At 52.3% G+C, this 19,965-nt stretch overlaps 1 protein-coding gene across 1 annotated transcript in view; it reads right to left on the bottom strand.

Moving 5' to 3' along the window:
• TG (thyroglobulin) overlaps window positions 1-19,965 on the bottom strand; it is a 204,856-nt gene that overhangs the window by 96,328 nt on the left and 88,563 nt on the right. The window contains exons 36-39 of the mRNA XM_054590517.1: window positions 8,182-8,316; window positions 6,555-6,719; window positions 2,511-2,730; window positions 667-760 (exon numbers count right to left, since the gene is read on the bottom strand). Of these exons, the coding sequence (XP_054446492.1) occupies window positions 667-760; window positions 2,511-2,730; window positions 6,555-6,719; window positions 8,182-8,316 (614 nt within the window). The remainder of the gene's footprint in view (window positions 1-666; window positions 761-2,510; window positions 2,731-6,554; window positions 6,720-8,181; window positions 8,317-19,965) is intronic.

Here is a 19,965-nt window from a genome sequence, read left to right as displayed (position 1 = left end):
AGGGCTCCCCCAACCCCCAGTACACTCTCCCGGGTTCTTCCAGCTCTGAGGTGTTGAGTCTTCATACATGAAGATTTTTTTAACGTCATAGAGAAAGGCTGGCTGAGGTGGCCCTGGTTTCGTTGGCCAAGGGCTGTCAGGCAGGTCCGGGCTGGGCCCCGAATCCCCTACAAGAAGTGCCCTGAGTACCCCTCATTGGGCAGCACACCACCGAGAGAAAAGGCTGTTCGGGTCGCTGCAGCGAGAGTCAACGCAGTGGGGGCAAGGCGCGAGGTGAACGTCAGCCCTCAGCCTGAGACCCTGTTGGCCACAGGAAGAGTCCGTGCTATGGGCCCCTCCTCCGCAGGGTCTGTCCCTGGGGCGCCCATGCACTGCTGTGGGATTACGGGATATGGCAGCCACACTCCTCACCCATGGCCAGGATGGGGTGACAGAGCAGCCAAGAGAAGAGTGGCAAAGCAGCCCCGGCCTGGGGACATGCCCGCAGGAAGGGGCACGGGGCCTGGAGTCAGGAGACGAGATCAAGCCTCCGCTCAGCCCAGCTGCTGTGTGCCCTCAGGGGAGCATAACCTGAGCAGGGATGAGGGAACGGTGCTGGCAGCTGTGGGGCTCGGGGGCTGCTGACCGGCAGATTTTAGGCAAACAAGCCAAGGCCTCAGAACTCACCATGTTCTGAGGGACGAACACGTTGAGATACAAGCAGTCCTCGCTGACTCCAGACGACGCGGGCGTTCTGATTCCTGGCTGCCAGCAGCTGGCCCTGCAGGTACAGGCTGTATGACTTCCAGGGGAAACAACCAAGAGAACGTGCCCGCGTCCCCTGCCGGCCCAACAGCAGTGGCCAGAGCCCACCGGCTCTGCGGCAATCAGGCAGCAATTAGGTCCCCGAGTCACTGCCTGGAGCCGAGCACATCGGCCCCTCCCTCACCACATGGACTTCGTAGGAGCGAGGAAATGCTAAGTCACTGATGTTTGGGGGTTTACCTGTCAGAGCACACAATGCCACCGTAACCATTCACCTTCCTCCCCATGCACGGCTCAAACTGGAATGCATGGCTCTGCCACCAGGAAAGGGGCGATGGGAGCGGCAAGTGACTGTCAGGAAGAGCTGGGTGCCCATCCCTGCCCCTGCCACAGGCCTGTGGAGGAACATCCCCCAGAGACAAGGCGCGAACCCAAAACAGAGAAGAGACAACAGAGGCCCCTCAGGACCGTGGCCCTTCTTTGCTCTGTTCAGATGTGCCCTGTCTCCAGACGGGGTGTCCGACTGCTTTCTGCACCAGCACCAAGTCCGGCTGTGCCAGTCTGAGCTCTCCTGGCCCCAGAGCTGAGATCCTGCCTGGGACACACCTAATGTCAGCGGGGCGGTAATGCAGCCAGAAGACGGTCCTACGATCCTGCTCACACCCCAAGCCCCATCAGCCCTGGGCTCTCGTGAACCAAGCCCTGCAGTTAGCCTCCGCTCAGAAGCCCGTGCACCTCTGCCACCGCACCTGTCACTTGAGTACATTCCAAGGTGCTGAAGTGCCCTAGTCAGTGCTGATTCGCTCCTCTTGTTTCCCAAAGGTGGAGAGTTATCTGTGGCATTCGGCATTTTCCTGCCACTGCCCTCGTTGAAGCCTTTGTCAGCCCTCACCTGGAGGATTCCCACTTCCCGAGAGCCTCCCATTTCATTGTCCTTTCCGGCCTGGGCCTGCGGAGCTGCCCCGCAGGTGGCCATGGGTGACAAGGGACAGGGGGAGGCAGCTGCCTCAGGAAGAGCGGTACGTGCCTGTCAGAAGGGCAAATGCCCGAGAGGAGAGGGGTGCTCTTTTCACGAGCACCCTGACCATGATTTAATTGGAAAAATCAAAAAATCTCTCTAACAGGTCAACAGAAAAATCACAATACCTCTCTAACATGTCAGCAACTACAGTTATATATTCAGGCAGAGGAAGGGGCGAAACTGAAAAGAGCTGATGAGGGAGGGAAACAGGATATGAGTGCTTTTTCCCTTCTTTTTTGAAAGTTTCTTTTGATATTGTCCCTATTGAGGAAAAAAGCCCTCTTTAAAATTTTTTCATTGCATACTTTTACAGATATGCTTCCTTCTCCTTCGTATTTCTTAGCACAACTGAACTCAGGCCTGGCCAGCGCGTGCGAGCAACGTGTGTACCCCTCCCACAGGCATGGCCCATAGAGCCTCCCCGGGAGACCCTTCCACAGCCTCTCTTCCCTGGATGCCACGTCAAGTCAAGGGAGGTTCCTGCTAAAGAAGGCGGAGCCTCCGTCTGCCAGGTCCCTGAATCACCGCAGGGAGCAGGACACACTGACCCCTCCAGCACTAGGGGGATTTATAGGAGCGAGATAATGCTAAGTCACTGATATTGGGGGCACATAACGCCACCTTAACTTTACACCCCCAGCCCCAGAAACCGCTTAAACGCGAATGCACCACTCTACCACCAAGTCTGCCGGAAGGATTAGAAAGGCGGAGGAATTCACCAAAGTGCATGGCACTCAACACTTACTGTGGCTCGGTGGCAGCCCAGGACCCTGTCCAGTTCAAGGGCTCTGGTGCCCGGAAGCGGCCTTCCCCCAGGGGCGGGGCAGCGTATGGCACTCCCAGGAACTGGTCCACTTGCTTCCACGAGGTGCCCACCTGGATGGCCCGGGCCCTGCCCAGCAGCTGGCCAGAGGGAGCGATGGTCACAGAAGGTGCGGACGTCCCGGAGCCGAGCAGAGAGAAGTCTGTTGGGATGGGGAGTGGAGAAGGAAGTGGGGGGATAGAGCAGTGGGTGCTCTATTCACAAGGAATATTCTGAACATGCTTTCAGAAACAAACACTGCTCTTTGCTCTTTAAAAATACGGGTAATTCATTGAGACACCAATAGCTTACATCTAGTGAGGTTAGTGCTCCACGTGAAGCAGGAAAGAATAGCAAAGACAGCCCGTTTTCCCCAGGCACCGACCGGGCAGAGCGCAGCTCTAATCCCCTCTCTCCCGGTCACCTTCTAGCTCATCAGTTTTTCCCAGGGATTAGGCCAGGCCCCCTGCCCGTGCTCACTCAGCACCCAGGGCCAGGCGTGCGCCGCAGGTCAGAAATGTTGGGTTTTTAAGAGAACTGAAAGACACAGACACGCCATGTGCAGTCGGCACAAAGGTCCGGAGGAGGACCGCATCACCAAACACACGCGTCGCTGTGAGAAAAGGCTGCTAAGGAGGAATGAATAAGGGAGATAATTTCTTCAGTCACAAACTCCTGGTGTGATTTTGCCACCAAATGAAGCTTGCCACAGACTTAAAAGAAAATTTTTTTTTCTGCCTTTTAGGATTTTCAGACTTCAGAATTGCAGCCGAGGAACCGGGGGCCCCGTGTGCGTTTCACTGGTGAGAAAACGGGTGTTGAGGCCGGTGGTGGGTGGCCGCGCGGCCTCCAAGCCGCTGTGGGATTCAAGGCCACGCCTTTCCGAGCCCCATCTCTGATCTTGCCCCGTTTCACACAGGGTCCAGGGCCTCTTCCTGTGCCTGCTGCATCCCCCTTCCCTCTGTTCGCATCCCAACCCCACCTGGACTGCGAGGTCAGAGCCGGCGCCCCCTGCCCTGCAGGCCCTGTGCTCCAGCGCGCCTTCCGCCCCGCCTTGCCGTGCTCATCACCAGACGCTTGTCTGGGAAGTGCCAGCTTATCTCCTGTATCTTCCACTTTCATGGATTCAGAAAACTGCCAAATACACTTTTAGGAACTCGAAACAGGCCTGTGTCTGAGTCCCCACAGGGCCTAGGCCCCCCCTTCCTGCACAAAGGACAGAAACACTGGTGAGGACATTCTTTCCCCCGCTGCCGCCTGCCCCTCCCTCAGCGTGTGTGCGTGTGTGTGTGTGTGTGTGTAGTTTGTTATTATTGCCTTCAGGTGTGCTTGCTTTGCTCTGCTTCACTGCAGCTGGCTGAGAGAGGATGCTTCGCTGTTCCCTGCGCAGCTCCTTGTACTTGTGATACACGTATGAAGATTAACAGGAGCCTGGGACAGGAGGCAGGCAGACAGACAGACCGACTGACAAAGTCTAGCCATTCCTCAAAAGCTGGGTATAATGCAATAGTTCCACCAAAGGTATTTTTGTCCGCTGGGGACATTTGTCTGGAGACATTTTCGGTTGTGGCAAGGGTGAAGGAGACAGGCTGCTGACGCCTAGTAGGGTAGAGGCCAGGGATGCTGCTGAACATCCCGCCACAGATAAGATGAGACTCCACAGCAAAGAATTTCCCAGGGCCCAGCTGTTAGTGGTGCTAGGGCGGGAAACCCTGGTACGCCGTGTGTCCACGACCGCCAGGGCCGAGGGTCAGCGGTGAGGAGGGCCCGGTGGCTGGTCTGGGGAGTTGAGCAGGCCTGTGCTTTATGTTATAGACCAGCTGCTTTGGAAAACTTCATAACTTTTTGTGCCTCCCATTTTCCCACCTGCAAAATAGAAATAATAGTGGTCCCTACACTGCAAAGATGTTAGGAATAAGTAAAATCATGAACGTAGTGTTCCAAGCCCAGGGACTGGCAAATGATAGCTCAACACATGGATGGACAGACAGATGGATGGATGGATGAATGAATGAATGAAAAAGAGGGAAGAAAGGAAGGGAGGGAGGTGGGAAACTGAACAAAACCTTCTCTGTTGCAAAAACATTGGGGTGTGAGTTGGAACTTAAAATGGAAACTCAGGATGGGAAGAAATTGTTGCTGCTTTTTAAACTTGTCTCCCTTGCACATCACAACTGATCTCTCCCCCAGAGCGCCCTCTCACAAGACTTCCTGTTTCAGGTGGCACCCAGAGGGGCTCGGGCAAGCGTGCAAGGCTGTGGGCGCCACGGTCGCAGGACTTTCTGAGGCCATTTCCTTTGCCCTGCAGGAAAAGGCCACATTTCATGAACGTGGCATCCTCTGAAGGGGGAGCAAAGACAGAAAATGCAAAAGCAAAGAATTTCGAGGGAATGCAAGCTGGCTTTCCCACGGACCGTGGCATCCACCCCTCCCTCACCGAGGCTGCCGGATGAATCCCAGACCAGACAAGAGCCAACGTGGGGAAAATGTTAGATGTGCTATTCTCCCTTCTGAACTCTTTTGCAGAAATGGTGGGTTCTTTCCAGAATATCCACGTATTTAGGCCATTCAGCTATTTCTTAACTACATGGGTGAAGAAAACCAGCTGTAGCTCTCTAGGTGCCTTAGGTACTAACAACGCCTCTGTGAATACACGTAAACAAGCATCTTCTGCTGCAGGTGAACATTTCACTGGAATTTGAGTCACACACAGGTAATAGAGAAAGGGTCTAATCTGTTTTACAGAACTGAAGCCTCAAAGTTAAGGCATTTCTCAGCAGACTAGCCCACGGATTAGCTACACTATGGGTGAAATATGCGATCGAGACCCAACTTGACTAAATAATAGAAATGTCCAGATAGAAAACAACAGTTGAGATGGAGGGCCCAAGATCTCAATATTCCCCGGCTTGGGGGACACTCTCATGGTCTGAGGTGGAGGAGAGGCAGAAGAGGACAATTATCACTGGATCAAGACAACCCTGAATTACCATCCATGTTCTAGGACGGGGTGGGACCAAATCCACCTGCTACCTTCTTTTATAAATAAAGTTTTATTGGCACATAGCCATGCCCATGGATCTACAGATTGTATAGTCTGTGGCTGCTTTCCTGGGAGAGTGGCAGAACTGAGTACTTCTAACGGGGACGATAAATATTGTGGCTAACCTCTGCTTTTATGATAAGATGGCAGACATAGCCGATATTTCTAAAAAGTTATTAATTTTATCCAATAAGTATGTTGGGGTAGGTGCATTCCCCAGGCCCCACCTCCCATGTGTCCTGTTACACGCATCTCACCACTTTGACTGAGCGATGGACTTTCATGTATGTTCCCATCCCCTTGCCTGCTTCATCCCCGCATCCCCAGCACCTAACAGTGCCTGACACATAAGAGCACCTCACGGGTTGTTTTTAAACTGAGCCAGGAGCAGCAGCCCTTTCTAAAGTGACTCGGATGCGGTTACGGGGCCATGCGGTCCCGTGGGAGAGGGGTGCTTCTGGAGTGCAGGCCGGGCTCCCGTCCCTCCCCTGTGTCGGCTCGGTGTGAAGGCAGAGGAGTGACCTGACTTCTCCGGGCCCGCGCCTCCTGATCTCTAAGACGGGATAAAAGCCCTTCTTTTACTACCTCACGAGATTAGCATGAGGACCAAATGAGAGAAGCTGTGTGACAGAAGTTTCTAAACTACAAAACAGTAATGAAAAGTGGTCTATGGAATTACTTTACTAAGAAACTCAAGGGCCAAAATGGCTTCTATGACTAACGGACTAAGTGAACAGAGACGGCGCGGAGATCTGCCCTGGAAGGGGCTGCCGCCTCCTTCAGTCCATCCCAAGTGCGTGCCGCAGAGCCCAGGGTATCTTTGGCTGGCTTTTCCTTAAGAACCTCAAAAGCCACTGCCCACAGGCCACCCCACGCTTGGACAGTCCCTCTCAGCCATAGCCAGGCTCCCAGGAATGGCCCCAAAGGCACAGGCCGGGACTCACTCAGCTTCCGGTAGATGTATGTGGCCTCTTCACGGAGCAGCAGCTGGCAGTACGGGGCCTGCAAGCTGTGTGTGCAGATCTGCGTGTCAGCATAGAACATGCACCTCAGAGCACCAGGTCGGGTCTGCAAGGTGGTGACCAGGCAGGCTTGGTGACGGGCACACTCTGAGGGTTAGAGGGAGAAGAGTGAGGACTGGGCCTCAGAAATGCCATTTAATCATGCATCCATGCATGCAGCCATCCCTGTATGCATGCAACCATTCCTCCATGCACTCATGGATCCATCCACCCATCCATCCATCTGTCCATCCATACATACATCCGTACATCAATGCATCCACCAATGCACCAATGCATCTGTCAATGCATACATCCATTCATCCATCCATCCATCCATCCGTCTACCTACCCATCCACCCACACATACGACCCATCCACCAGTCATTCAACAAACTACTTATTCATTTGAGAACCTACTATACATCCCAGACACTGTTGCAGGGGCTGGGAATAAAATGCTGGTGTGGGAGAATCCAACTCTCCCCTCAATCTATTCCCCTTACAACAGTCAGCTTTGGAGTTATTTATTTATTCATTCATAAATGCGCTCTTGTCATTCACCTGTTTAAAATACTCCACGGCTCCCCACGGGTCACAGGATGAAGCCAGACCAGGTAACGCTCTCTGTACTCCAGTCTGTGCCTTCTCCTCCCGCCTCCTCTGCCTCCCCTCTCCCCATGATACCCTCCACGTCCCACTCTGGGTCATGCCGTCTCCTACACTAGGTCACTTAAATTGTGCGTGGCATTCAGTCCTAAGAATAGCTTTGAAAATAGTGCTGCCTCGTTTGCTTGGGCCAGCTGGGCTCTGCCCAAAGGCCTTATTTCTGCCCAGTCTCTGTGCTGTGGCGCCACCGAGAGTTGTGCAGCGCACAGCCTGTACCTCTGTACACAGCATGTCTGTAAGACATGCATAGTGTCACTCAACCTTGTAGGGGAGGAGATTCACGGAATTGCCGAATTGGAGGAGGGTGAAATTTACCTAATCTCCATCTCTTACAGAAGCTAAAGTCTTTGTGGAACATTCCAACTGAGTGGTCACCCAGCTTTTACCTCTAAATGAAGTATGTATTTGTGGACAGATTTGTCTATTAGAAAGTTCTTTATATTGCACTGAAAAATTTCTCTGAAAATTTGAGTTTTACACGTAGGTCTGAGCTCTGCCCCACGAGCTCGGCCAGAATGGGCACATTTCTTCATCGCCACGATGGCCCGCCGGGCGTCTCAGGACAGCTGCCTCAGTTCACTCACCCCCTCGGTCCCACGCTGGCCAGCCCCCCAGGGCACTCTTCCGACCCTCCTCCGACCTGGTGCAACGCCACTCGCTTTCTGTGTGATGTGTCCCCGGGGAGACCCTGACTGCGGCTGACTCTGAAGGCGCATGAGGACACTGCAGAGCGGAGCCCACTGAGCGTCTCCCCCCGGGGCAGTCCCTGCCTGCCAGCACCCCATGGTATCTTGGGGTCTCGTATGTGTTCCTGGGGTCAGAATCGTGAGCTGCACTTGTATGAGGTCCTGTCCCAATCAACCCCACTGTGGTGAGGTGGGGGGTGAGAGACGCCCCTTACCCAACAAACAGAGGTCTCGGGCAGCAGAGAAGGTGCTGATAGCAGCCGTGCTGATGTGGGCAACATCGAAGTTCCTGATAGACGGGTCAACGACCACTGAAGAGAGGGCCAGGGTCTGCCATGAGTCCAGAGCGACTAGGGGAGAACACAGGGGACATGCATCATACGCTGTTTTCACCTGGTGCATGAAGATAGCAGAGTGTCACCTGATGTCCCCAAAGGGCAGCCCTGCCGCAGGGCACCCTCTTCCTGGTCTTTATTGTAGTATGATACATCCCTTTATCCACCCCTCCATTCTATAACCATTTAGTAAGTTTTTATTGGCCAAATTTTGTACCTCAGTTTAGGGATACGAAGGTTAAAAAAACACAAACAGAACAAACAAAAGCATGGCTGCTTCTTTTAAGCAGGTCACGGTATAATGGGAGGGAAGCCAAAAAGAAGACAAACATCATGTACTTGTTAGAATGCAATGATTAGAAGAGCGCTAGGAACAACGATAACAACAGATGCGTCAGTGTTTACGTGGCACTGTGGTTAGGCCTTCAACAGGGCGGTATCGCCAAGCCCTCCCTCAGCCCACGGAGTCAGGAAATGCCGTCACTCTCCCCGTGGACACCATGGTGTCCTGCCTGAGCCCCCTTCAGGTCCGAGGCTCTCGTTTCCCCAACTGATGGGACATTGGTGGCCACGGGCTTCCAGCTGAGTCCATCCCCAGGAATTGCCTTTGGTCTGGATGAGCTGCCGCCCACCCCCCCTCCCCAGGGTCAGCCTTTGTCCAGAAACTAGTCCATATGGGAACACAACGGCCCAGGCCCCTCGTCTCAAGATGGGGCAGCTCTGAAGGGCCAGCCTGGCGTCGGAGCTCACGGAGGCCACAATGGGGCATGGCTCAGGTGGCATCACAGTTGGACTTCTGCCCCTGCCCAATCTGCCCCTCGCTTCCTTGCAGGCGTGGCTCCCGAGAGCAGTGCCACGCCCTGAACTCCCTGCACGCAAATCTCCATCGCAGAGTCTGTTTCCGGGAAAGCCCCAGCCGAGGCAGAGACACTGGAGCACAGCGTGGTAAAACAGCCCGCCGGAGCGCGCCCTTCTTCAGGGAGGACCGAGACTGAAAGTAGGTCTTTGCCCCGCTACTGCTCTACGCACTTCCTCCCACATCCTGCGCACAGGTCACGCTGTCACAGCGAGTGAGAGGGACACGCAGGTGTGGCTGCCAGAGGAGGGCTGGCAGAGATCTGCCGGAGTGCCTGGGTCCCTGTAGGGACGGAGGCGACCCGGGACAGGGGACTTCAGCTCCCCCTCTGAGGAAGGGTTGGGGGCTTGGTCAGCGGGCACATTATTCTGCCTACACACAGCGTGAAAGAGTGTGAAGAGCCGCCCCCAGCACGGGCCTGTGGGGCCGGTCGGGAGTGCTGATTCTCAAACATTCCAGGGAGCTGTTCGCTGGGTGCATCATGGGTAACCCATGGCAAGAATCTTTCTATTTAGTGATCTTTGGTTTTTGCCTTTGATTTTGTTTTTTAGAAGTTCATGGTAGTTTGCCCTTACATTAGTTGTGAGCTTTTACCTTGCACGGGCAGACCTCTGAGGCGATCTCAGGCACAGCCCTTTAGAGCTTACAAAGCACCGTCCCTCACCAGCTAAGCCTTTTGGGGGTGTTGCTCCATTCCCTCAGTTTCTTCGCCTGTAAGACATCCTCACATCTGATCCCTGAAATGTCCCGGGGGAAGGGTGGAGTAGGGACACTAAAGCCTCCTTCACAAATGTGGTGTTGGACACTTGGAGAACTTACAGGACTTTCTAAGGAAAAAGAACTGGACAGTGACCGAGCCACAGATAACTAGGCCTCCTGGGTATAAGCTGTCCCTCATAGAGCTGCATGTCCTTTCCAGAAAATTGTCTCCAGGTTAGGGGAAAAAAAAAAAGCCATTGTTTTTAATAGCACCACACTTTTAACTCTGTGGGAGAGCCTGACTTTTTTTTTTTTTTTTTTTAATCAAACATGCCTTTGACACCCAGAGCTCTGGGAGCCACTAAAATTAGGGTGGTAACAAAGTACCAAGACAATCTAGCACTATAACCCCTTTTTGTTCCATTTAAAAATAAAAACAGAAAAAGAGAAGTCACCAAAGTACACCACAGGATTTCACATGGACTCAGCAAGGAGAGGGTGGACCCCCATTCGGGTCCTGGAACCATGGGGCCACTTTCCGAACCAGGAGCCCCGTCTTCCTGAACTTGGGACCCATTCTCCCTGCAAGAGATGCTAGGCTTTCATCTTCTTAAGCATCTTTCACATGTTGCTATTTTCACAGTCAGTACAAGTGGCACTTTTGCAACATGACCAAACTGAGGTGCACATTTTTAGATGACGAGCACACTGCAGTTTCAGAAAAGAGTTATGATGGGGCTTCAGGACCAAACTTGCCAATTATGGTCTTAAAATGGAAGCCCCAGCCGCACTTGCACTTCAATTGCTGTCTCGGGGAAAGCGCTGTAATTGAAGGATGCGTTTCATCTCCACGCCGAGAGCCAGCTCAGCTGTCGCCATCCCGGGGCCTGGAGCCAAGTCTCTGCCACATCCGCCACCTGTCCCCATCCTCCCACCAGCAGGAACCCCCAGGATGAGCGATTGCTGTCACGCAGAATCCGGCATCTGGGGTTCATGCATCTCATGAGCACGCTGAGGACAATCTCTTTGTGAACGCAAACACATGGGGAAGCGTGAAAGCTGGGCATCTTGGGAGCATTTCATGTGTTTGCTCTTTGCCAAGAACCCAGCAACACCATTGCATTTAATACGGTCTATAACCCAGGCTGCGGCACCACTACTGCGCGCCTCCTATAAATGAGGAAAACGGATCCAGCGACTCTCTCAAACACCTTTGCTGATTCGTGGAGATGCCAGGGCTCGAGTCCAGCTCCTTCAAGTTCAAAAGCCAGCGTTTACTACGACGTGCGGTCTTCTTTCCAGGGAATGAAGTGGCGACAGCTTTGGGGCACACCCAAAGAATGAGTCCGCTCCCCAAGCAGCATCTGTGTTTGTTGATTAGCTTTAATGTCTTCTTTTGTTTAAAATATATTTTATAAATTGCAATGCCAGCATCACATATTTTTTAAAAATCTCCCCTTGAATTGGAAATGCCGTATTTATCACCCATGAGGTACTTGTAAGTACAAGGCTCTTTGTTTGGTGGGCAGCTACACTTTTTCATTTTGTTAATTTTGGTCCTACTCACACACTGCTGAAGCTACAGTCACTTTATAATGCACTTTATCATCTCGCAGTAAAAGCCTTCCCATATTGTTTTTCTTTTAGAAATACTTCTTGGTTATTTCTGGCTACTTACTTATCAGATGAAATTCAAATCATTTTGTCAAGTTTCAAGAATGCTCCTTTGGGACATGAAGTGGAAAAATGGATTTGGAGAAAAAGATTTAGAATTCTTTATGTTTAATTCGTGATGTCATTAAAAATGAAACAGGATTTTTTCATTATAAATATTTTTAAATGGTCATTAGTGACTTAAAGGAAAGCTATTTCTTGGTGTGTTTTTCTAACAGGACACTGAACGCTCAGTGTAACTCACGCAATAGTTGCAACTCAGCCTCTTTTCTCTACGGTTACTTTGAAAACAGGCTCAACCCGGATTCCAGGTTTAGCGATGACAGGCCGTGGGACCCTGGAACTAGTCATTGGCTCTGAGCGTATTTCATTAATGGGATGGACCCGGTGAAGCAGCCCGGTTTCTTGAGTTTATCCCAGCTCCTCCAGTTAATAGCTCTGTGACTTTGGGCAAAACCCTCTCCTTCTCTGAGCCTCAGTTTGCTCGTCTGTAAAATGGGGGTCCTATGGGATGCTCTCTCCGAGGACGGTAATCAGGAATCAATGAGTTACTATCCGGGGTGGGGGGCTTCCTGAATGCAACCGCTTGCACTGCCTCTGGGCCAAGCTGCTGGGTTCTTGCTGCATTTGTCACTGTCTTTTCAAAACTGTGGAGGCCTGAGCCTGACTTAGGTCCCAGGACACCTGCTTCCTGCCCAGTGGCACCTCACCCTCCACCCTCGGGCCCTGTGACTCCTCAGCCAAGTCATTATTAGCACAGCCGCACCAGGAGCGTGTGCCTGTCTGTCCACTGCGCCTCCATCTCCTCAGGAGACGCGCTGCTGAAAACCGCGACATTTGTAAACAGTGTATCAAGGTTCTACCAGCGCGCCACCCCCCACCCCCGCCCCCACACCCCATCCTGCTCTTCGCCCCCACACTGTGATGTTTCCTCTTTGGGAAATTCCTCCACGCCCACCCACTGCGCCACCCAGAAACCCGGCCGTCCTCATTGCCTCCCCGTCCTTGCCCGCCCACTCCGCCTTCTCAGCCCCCCGGAAGCCGGCCTTTCTTCTCAGCCCCCCGGAAGCCGGCCTTTCTTCTCAGCCCGGATTCTGGCCTCGCCCACTTCACCGCAGTTACACAGGCGCCAGTTCCGAGACCCGGCCGGGCCTCCCCGTCACCAGCCTCACCCTCTCTCCCGCCATCGTCATGCTCCGGCCAGGGCCACCTGCCAATCTGATCACACCCATCACTGCTCCGTGTCCTCGGGTGCGAGGCCAAGTCCTGGGGGGTCTCCAGCTGCATCGCCCCTCCCACTTGCGGGGGCGGGCCTGGGCGCACCCCCACCAGGCCATATAATCGTAACGCGTGGAAAGAGATATCACTGCTCTATGAAAGTTGAATTGTTGACTCACAGCGACCATCCTCGCAGCAGAGGCAGGGGACGCAGGGCGGTCCCCAGGGTCACAGGGCAGAAACTGGTGCCAGGCCCCACTCTGTCTCTAGCAGCCCCGGATGGCCACCTTCCCAGCAGCGGAGCTCGCCCTCTAGGCCCGGCCCGGCCCCTGCGCTGTGGTGGTGAGGAGTCTCGGTGACAGCTTACGTATAAAAGACAACCTGAGTATGAAACAGACCGTGGAGAACATGCCCTTGGGGCCGTGCGGGCCCTTCAGCTGAGCCGCGATGGTGGCCCGGAAGGAGAAAGACTCCGCAGTGTCGCACGGCCCCTTCCCTCGGTAACGGGGTACACTGGCAAGGGCGCTACCATCCAGGGGGCAGGCGGGAAGGGCTTCAAAGCTCAGGATGATCTGACCCCGTCTCACGGTGCCCGCTGAGATGAAAGGAGCCCCATTCTACAAGAGAGAAGAGAGCCCAGAGACGGCCGGCGGGCGTCCTGCCCAAGGCCCGCAGGCAGTCAGCACTCGCCCCCAGGACAGCCCCATGGCACTGTGCCCCACTGTGGCCGCCGCGCGGCTGAGGGGGGCACCGCAGGGGGAGGGGCTGGGCGCAGCAGAGAGGCAGGCGGCGTGTGGGGGCGGCTGGGCCCCTCGGACTCTGGGGCGTCGGGGGGGGGCGGGGCAGGGAGGCACTTTACGCCTTTCCAGAAAGCACTGTCCTCCCCTTTAATGTAGACTAAGTTTTTGCTTTTTTTAAATCACTAGATGAGAACACATTTGGAAATTTCCACCAACATATGGAAAACTATGTTTAATTTCATTTTTTTCTTCTTGCCTCCCTCCCTCCCAGCCTTCCTTTCCAGGCACCCGTTAAAGGAGAAGTGTTTGATTTGGGTTTCAAGGCTTACTTAGAGTAATTGCAACCATTAAAAATAGCTTTAAAAACACTAGAAAACCGCATAACTGCAGGCCTAGGCTCACACAGCAGGGACGAGTCTGTCCCCTGGCCAGCTGTACAGCCAGAGGTGAAGGCCGGCTCTGGCCCTCCTTTCATTTGCTCATTGGAGAAATGGGGAGGATGTGTTTCTCAAGGTTTTTGAATCAGGTTGCAGTGCAGAAACGTCAAACCAGTAGCAAATGCCAACCTTCTTTCCAACAGTCAAATAATTCCAGACCCATTTTTTTAAATGAAAATGGGATTTTCTTAAGGATCACCAAGAATAAAGGTGACAAGGGGTGTAAGATGCAAGGCTTCCAAAGAATCCAGGAGGCTTCCTGCTGTTCTTGCCCTCAGAACGGGAGATAATCCCTCTGGGTGCTGAACAGGGGAGAACCCTGAGGGAACACCGGAGGCGGCTCCCGCGCCCCTGCCAGCTGGCTGGGGGGAAATATTGCAGTTTTGACGCCCTTCAGGCAGGAAAAGCATTTTAGGCCCCGGCACACTGCCCTGACCGCGAGCCTAAGCAGAAACTCCCAGACTCGCCGATGCGCTGAGGCGTTCAGGGCGCGAGGCCCCCAGCACTCCCGGGGGAAGGTTCCGGACTGCTGCCTTAATGGGACGGGACAAGCCCTCACACACACTGACTTCTCTTCAGATACGTCTTTCAAGTGAGAACCACGTCAGGCCAGGCTATTTTTACCCGCTTAACACTCGAATAAAAACCAGATGTTCCTTTGATAACAGAAAAAGAAAAAAGAAAAAAAAAGACGCTTGTTATCGTGTGATGACTTCAAAGATGATGAAAGTGGGTCAGGTCTGCCCACTGATGGAGCATTTCTCCAGAGAGGAAGCCCTCAGTCCCACTGGGCCTCCCTTCACGTCTGCAGCACTAGAGAAACGCCTGGAGACGCATCGACTTCTGCTCAGCCTCCAAATGCCTCCTCTTGAGCTCTCCAAGGAGTTTTCATCTTCAGCTTTGCATTTCCAGAGCTTAGCCGAGGGGTGACAGCGAGCACTGTGGGTTGAATTGTGTCCCTCCAAGATCCTGAAGCCCTAACCCCCGGGACCTCGGAATCGGATCCTATTCGGAGACGGGGCCTTTGCAGAGGCGGGTCAGTTAAAAGAAGTCATTAGCATGGTCGTTAATCCCAAATGGCTGCTGTTCTTATAAAAAGTGGACGTTTGGGCAGAGCCACGCCCACGGGACAGACGCAGCGTGAAGACAGCCGTCCACAAGCAACGGCGAGGGCGGCCGGAGAGACCCTTCCCTCGCAGCGCAAAGGAGGAGCCAGCCCTGCCAACACTGTAACTGCGGACTTGCAGCCTCCAACCCAGTGCGGGAAAGGTTCCTGTCGTTTCAGCCCCTTGTGGAACGTTGCTATGGCGGCCCTGGCAGACAAACGCAGCCGGTGAGCGCACGGGAGGGCCATCCACTCCTTGATGCCCAGAGGGCCCGCTGTGCCCCCCGGTTGCGCTCTGGCACGGACATGCTCGTCCTAACAACACTTCTGATCACGTGGCCTAATACATATTACAACGGCTAATATTTATTAAGCATTTCCTATTTCCCAGACACACTGCGATGTGCTACGTGTGTCGTTTAATCCATCCAACACAGCCAGGCACATGGCTGCTCTGGTCGCCCTGCTCGATGAGGTGGCGTTGCACGTTTTCAGGAGGGACCGCTGCGGGGCACTGTGTCCGGCCTAACCCCAGCCCTGCCGGGTCTGACTTTGGGTAAGTTACATTCTAGGTCTCAATGGCTATTTTGTTTTCATCTGTAAACTGCAATAGCCACGTCACCTGTGTCATAGAACAGGTCTTCCCGTATGTTACGGGACATGATTTGCTAGTGATTGTCCCAGGCTTCCTGCAGGAGGGACGGGAGGCAGCTAGCGCTTGTCCCCCATCCTGGCCGTCTCAATGCAGGTGCCATCACCCCCAGCATGCATCGTGGCACAGAGAAGCCAGCAGCTCCGGACAGCGGGCGAGGGCTGGACGGAACAATGCCTGCAAGCTTCTCAGGGCGTAAGAACTGACCGATGGTGTTTAATAAAAATCAGGCCCCCGTGCACCAGCCTCCAAAGCCAGGGCTCCTACCTCTATGCCGGGTGGCTCAGTGCACGAGGACATATATGTCATCACTTGTCAAATGGGACATTTTCAACCCAGCTGTGAACGCTGGCAGTCCTGATAGGACTGTGGCCGCCCCTTCCACTTGCTGGTCAAGACTGTCACACGGCGGGGCATAGCTCTGGTCACACGGCCAGGAAGACCGAAAAAAGCCCACTCAGACGGCCCAGGGACTTGGGAGGAAGGACAGAGAAGATAACAACTCTTCAGGCTAGGACAGGCGTCAGCAAGATTTCTCTTTTGGAAGCCACATAGCACCTATTTTAGGTCCCTCTAGCCGCATTTACTCTCTGTCACAGGTTAGTCTACATTTTCTTACAACACTTGCCCAAGGCCCATTCGTAGCTCGGGGGTCAGAGCAGGCTGCACATTGTGGTTTGTGGACCCTGCTCAAGAGGCAGAGGCCGAGAGAGGCCGTGGGGTCAGCCATTACACCCCACCGCGGACGGGAACCAGAACTCCCGCAGGCAACGTGACAGGCAGTGTGCGTGCCTTTTCCAGGGATGAGGGGGATCTGGAAGATGCCATCTGGAAGGTGAAATGCTGTCATTTTGTATGTTGACAGTTGTCCTTCCTAACTTGGCGTGTTAAAGCCCTTCTACAAAATGGTGATGATTAGTTTGCTTTGTGTTTAAAAATTAGTCTTCTGTGATGGAATGAAAAGCTGGCAGCCATGAGCTGTCCTCGAACCCGAGAGAAGGACGGAAGCCCAGCCGTCCGCCTCTCACCCACGTGGCCTCTGTCACTCCTGCCCTGCCTCCTGCTGCTCCTGTCTCTGTGAAAGCATCCCCCGCCATCACAGCTAAGCCCTGACCCTGTCTCATCCTCCCTCCTCTCCTGTGTCCTGGAAACAAGGGTCCTCCTCATGACCACAGTGTCCCTTGCCCTCACTGTGGGTCACAACCTTCTGGCTAAGGAACCTCCTAATCCTTCTACTTCTCCGCAATTGTGGATGCCTGGTCATTCTCTCACATTTTTTAAACTCTTTACCAGCCAGCTCATAATTTTCACATCTACCCCTATTCCTACTAAAATCCTGGGTGACGGGATCATCTCTGGGGACAGTAGATGGCCCACTCCATACTCTGGCCTCCGTTTCCTGGCCTAGTCAATCCCTGAGAGTTTTCTTCTACTCGCTGCAGCCCAATACTTCCAAGGCCACATCCCGAACTCCACTGCGGCCCTGACTCCATCACCCTTTTGGTCTTAGTTTTTCTAAGCTCCGCTTCTGTTCCATCTGACAGTCCTCTTTTTTTTGTGGCTTATTTCACACATTTATCCCACTAAATCCAACTCTTCAATTTCACTGTGATTTCTACTCTCTCAGCCCCTCCGGGTGATCCATGGAGACTGACTCCTCATAAACCAAGGGCTCCCACTGGCCCAACATTTCAATTTTCCTGTTATCCGTGCCTCAACTTTCTTCCATCCCAATTGGATGGATCCAGTGGGCCTGCTTTCTCTGCAGCTTGTTTTGGCCGCTGAGCACAGCTGAAGGCCCGTCCACAGGCAGACAGAGGGTGCCTTCACAAGTGTGGATCCTCAGCCTCACCTGACCTGTCAACACAGCCTGGCAGCTCGGTTACCTCTCTTCCCCTCTACAGCCGCACTTCCAACGCTTGCCACTCTCCCCGGGCACAGATGTACTGCACCCCGTGCTCTCAGCACGTGTCTTCCGGGGCCGAGAGGGACCATTATCAGCATCTGCTCCAACTCCCTGCCCCCCTCTCCACTCCACGGCCCAGCCCGCCTTCCCCTCTTTGCTTCTCCTAAACAGGAAGGGTGGCTGTTAGCAGCCAATCCCCCCGCCACTGTGCTCCTGAGTTTGTTCTTTCTCACCCCTCAGGGGCGCCCATCTATTGGCCGCCCCCGCTCCGGCCCCACTCCCACCCCTCCTGTATCCCCACTCTGTCGCTGGACACAGACCTGTCACTCCACATAAAAACACTCACATTTCTCCATTGTGAAAGCAGCATCTTTTCCGAACCCACGATTTTTTAACTTGGGACCTGGGTTTCAGGGGGCCCATTTCCCTGAAAATATAGGCAAAAATTTGGTATGTACGGAGGGGCACACTGTTTTCAACACCGCGTCATGGGTGGCCCATGACCTAGAAACGGATGGCCACCAACTGATATGGCACAACTTTTTTTTAAATGGCAATTTCACTTTTTTCCCCTCAGAGCCAAGATTCTTGGGAAAAGTTTGCAGTTTCCTCTTTCTCAAATACAGTATTTGTGTTTAGGTTCTTTCCTCATTATTCTACTATATTTGCAAAAAGGTCTTTATGACTAAATTAGAGAATGTTTGTCGTCCCCATCTTTCTTGAAATTACTGACATCTCCCTCCCCTGGTTTCCATGACAACACATGCCTATCTTTCTAACTATTCTTCTGTCTTCTGTTCTTCCCTTGAGTACTGTTGTTTCTCAGGGGTCTGTCTTTGACCTTCACTATCTACATCTGACACACCCCCATGCATGATCTCACAATCCCCATGATTTCAAAGGCTCCTGACATGCTAATAATTATTAAACATATCTATAGGCCAGACCATTTGCCCAAGATTCATGCTGAGATATTCAGCAATTACGAGATACCACTAAGCAGATGTCCCTCAACTCAGCCTGCTGAGAGCTGACCACTCACTCTTGCTTCCATCCTCACCAACACTCTGCACCTGGTTCCCTTCTTACATTCTGTATCTTGGGAACTGGCCCAATGAAAGCCACCACCCACGGGACTGCCCAACCTGAAACATTACATGCCGTCCTTGACTGGTATTCAAGTAGACTGTCCCTCAAGAAAGGACATTATAGAAGGAAAGCTAGGATAAATATTCTTTCAAGTCTAAATTTCTCATTCTACCATTATAATCTAGAACTCCCTGGGACAAACACATCTTATGAGAATTCCTAACAAAAAACATGGCCTCCAAGGTGTCTTACGGTTGGACTGCTACCCCCCTCACCTGCCTCTCCAGCCTCCCCTCTCATCAGTCTCCTTCCTACTAACCCCAAACTCATATCTGGTGGTCTAGAAAAATCTGTGTCATATGACTTTGTTCACTATTCCTTTTTTTTTTTTTTTGGATAGGCATTTACAAAGTGAAGTCAGTTTATTCACATGATGAACTCATATCATCCTTCAAAATCCATCTCACATGTCACTTCCTACAGAAACCCATCTAACTCTCCTTCCTCCACCTCCTGAATAGTTTTTCTTCAGCTAAAGTCATCTTATAAATATGTCTATGGTTCCACTAATATGCTGCATTGCAACTTACGTATGTTGCAATAAAATCTCTCTGTTAATTATAAGCCCCTTGAGATCAAAGTCTTTGCCTCAGTTTTCACTGATTTGCCAAGACCTCTACTTACAATATATAAAAAATGTTAACAATAAAAGCAGTAATATAGTTGTAGCTAGCATTTATTAAGTGTTTTATGTGTTAAATAGGAATACTGTCACTATTTTGCATGAACAGCCCAGCTCGATCGTATGTATTAAATGAATTAATATATTCTTTAATTAATAAAGAAGAAATGAGATACTAATTTATTATTTCAATAAATTACTGGAATTATTCCCATAACACAAGACTTCAATAATAATTATTGAATAAATCAATTAGGAGGCCGATAATGAGCAATTGCAGCACATTCTAGTTTATGAAACACTTTTATTCACACTGTGATATTGGATAACTACATCACCTGTACATTAATCATATTATTATTAGTATTTTGCAAGGGACTGAACTGCAGCTCAGACATGGTGACTACCGTGGCCCAAGTTTCAGCTCATGATTTGTAAACCAGGGACATGACCAGGCCACCACTTCCCAGTCCCCACTCCACCACAACTGCCTCTTTCTCTCCCAACTCAACGTCAGACGCATCAACCGTTTCCCTTTAGTGGTATGTACTTTGCAAGCAGAAGTTTCCAAAGGCATCTGAAATGGTCCAGCATCTGTTGAGGTTA

Source organism: Pteronotus mesoamericanus, unplaced genomic scaffold (genome assembly GCF_021234165.1).
Source record: "Pteronotus mesoamericanus isolate MK-2021 breed Mesoamerican mustached bat unplaced genomic scaffold, CSHL_Meso_final scaffold_174, whole genome shotgun sequence".
In the NCBI taxonomy this organism is placed as follows: Eukaryota; Metazoa; Chordata; class Mammalia; order Chiroptera; family Mormoopidae; genus Pteronotus; species Pteronotus mesoamericanus.
This window is presented reverse-complemented; position numbering and strand designations above follow the sequence as displayed.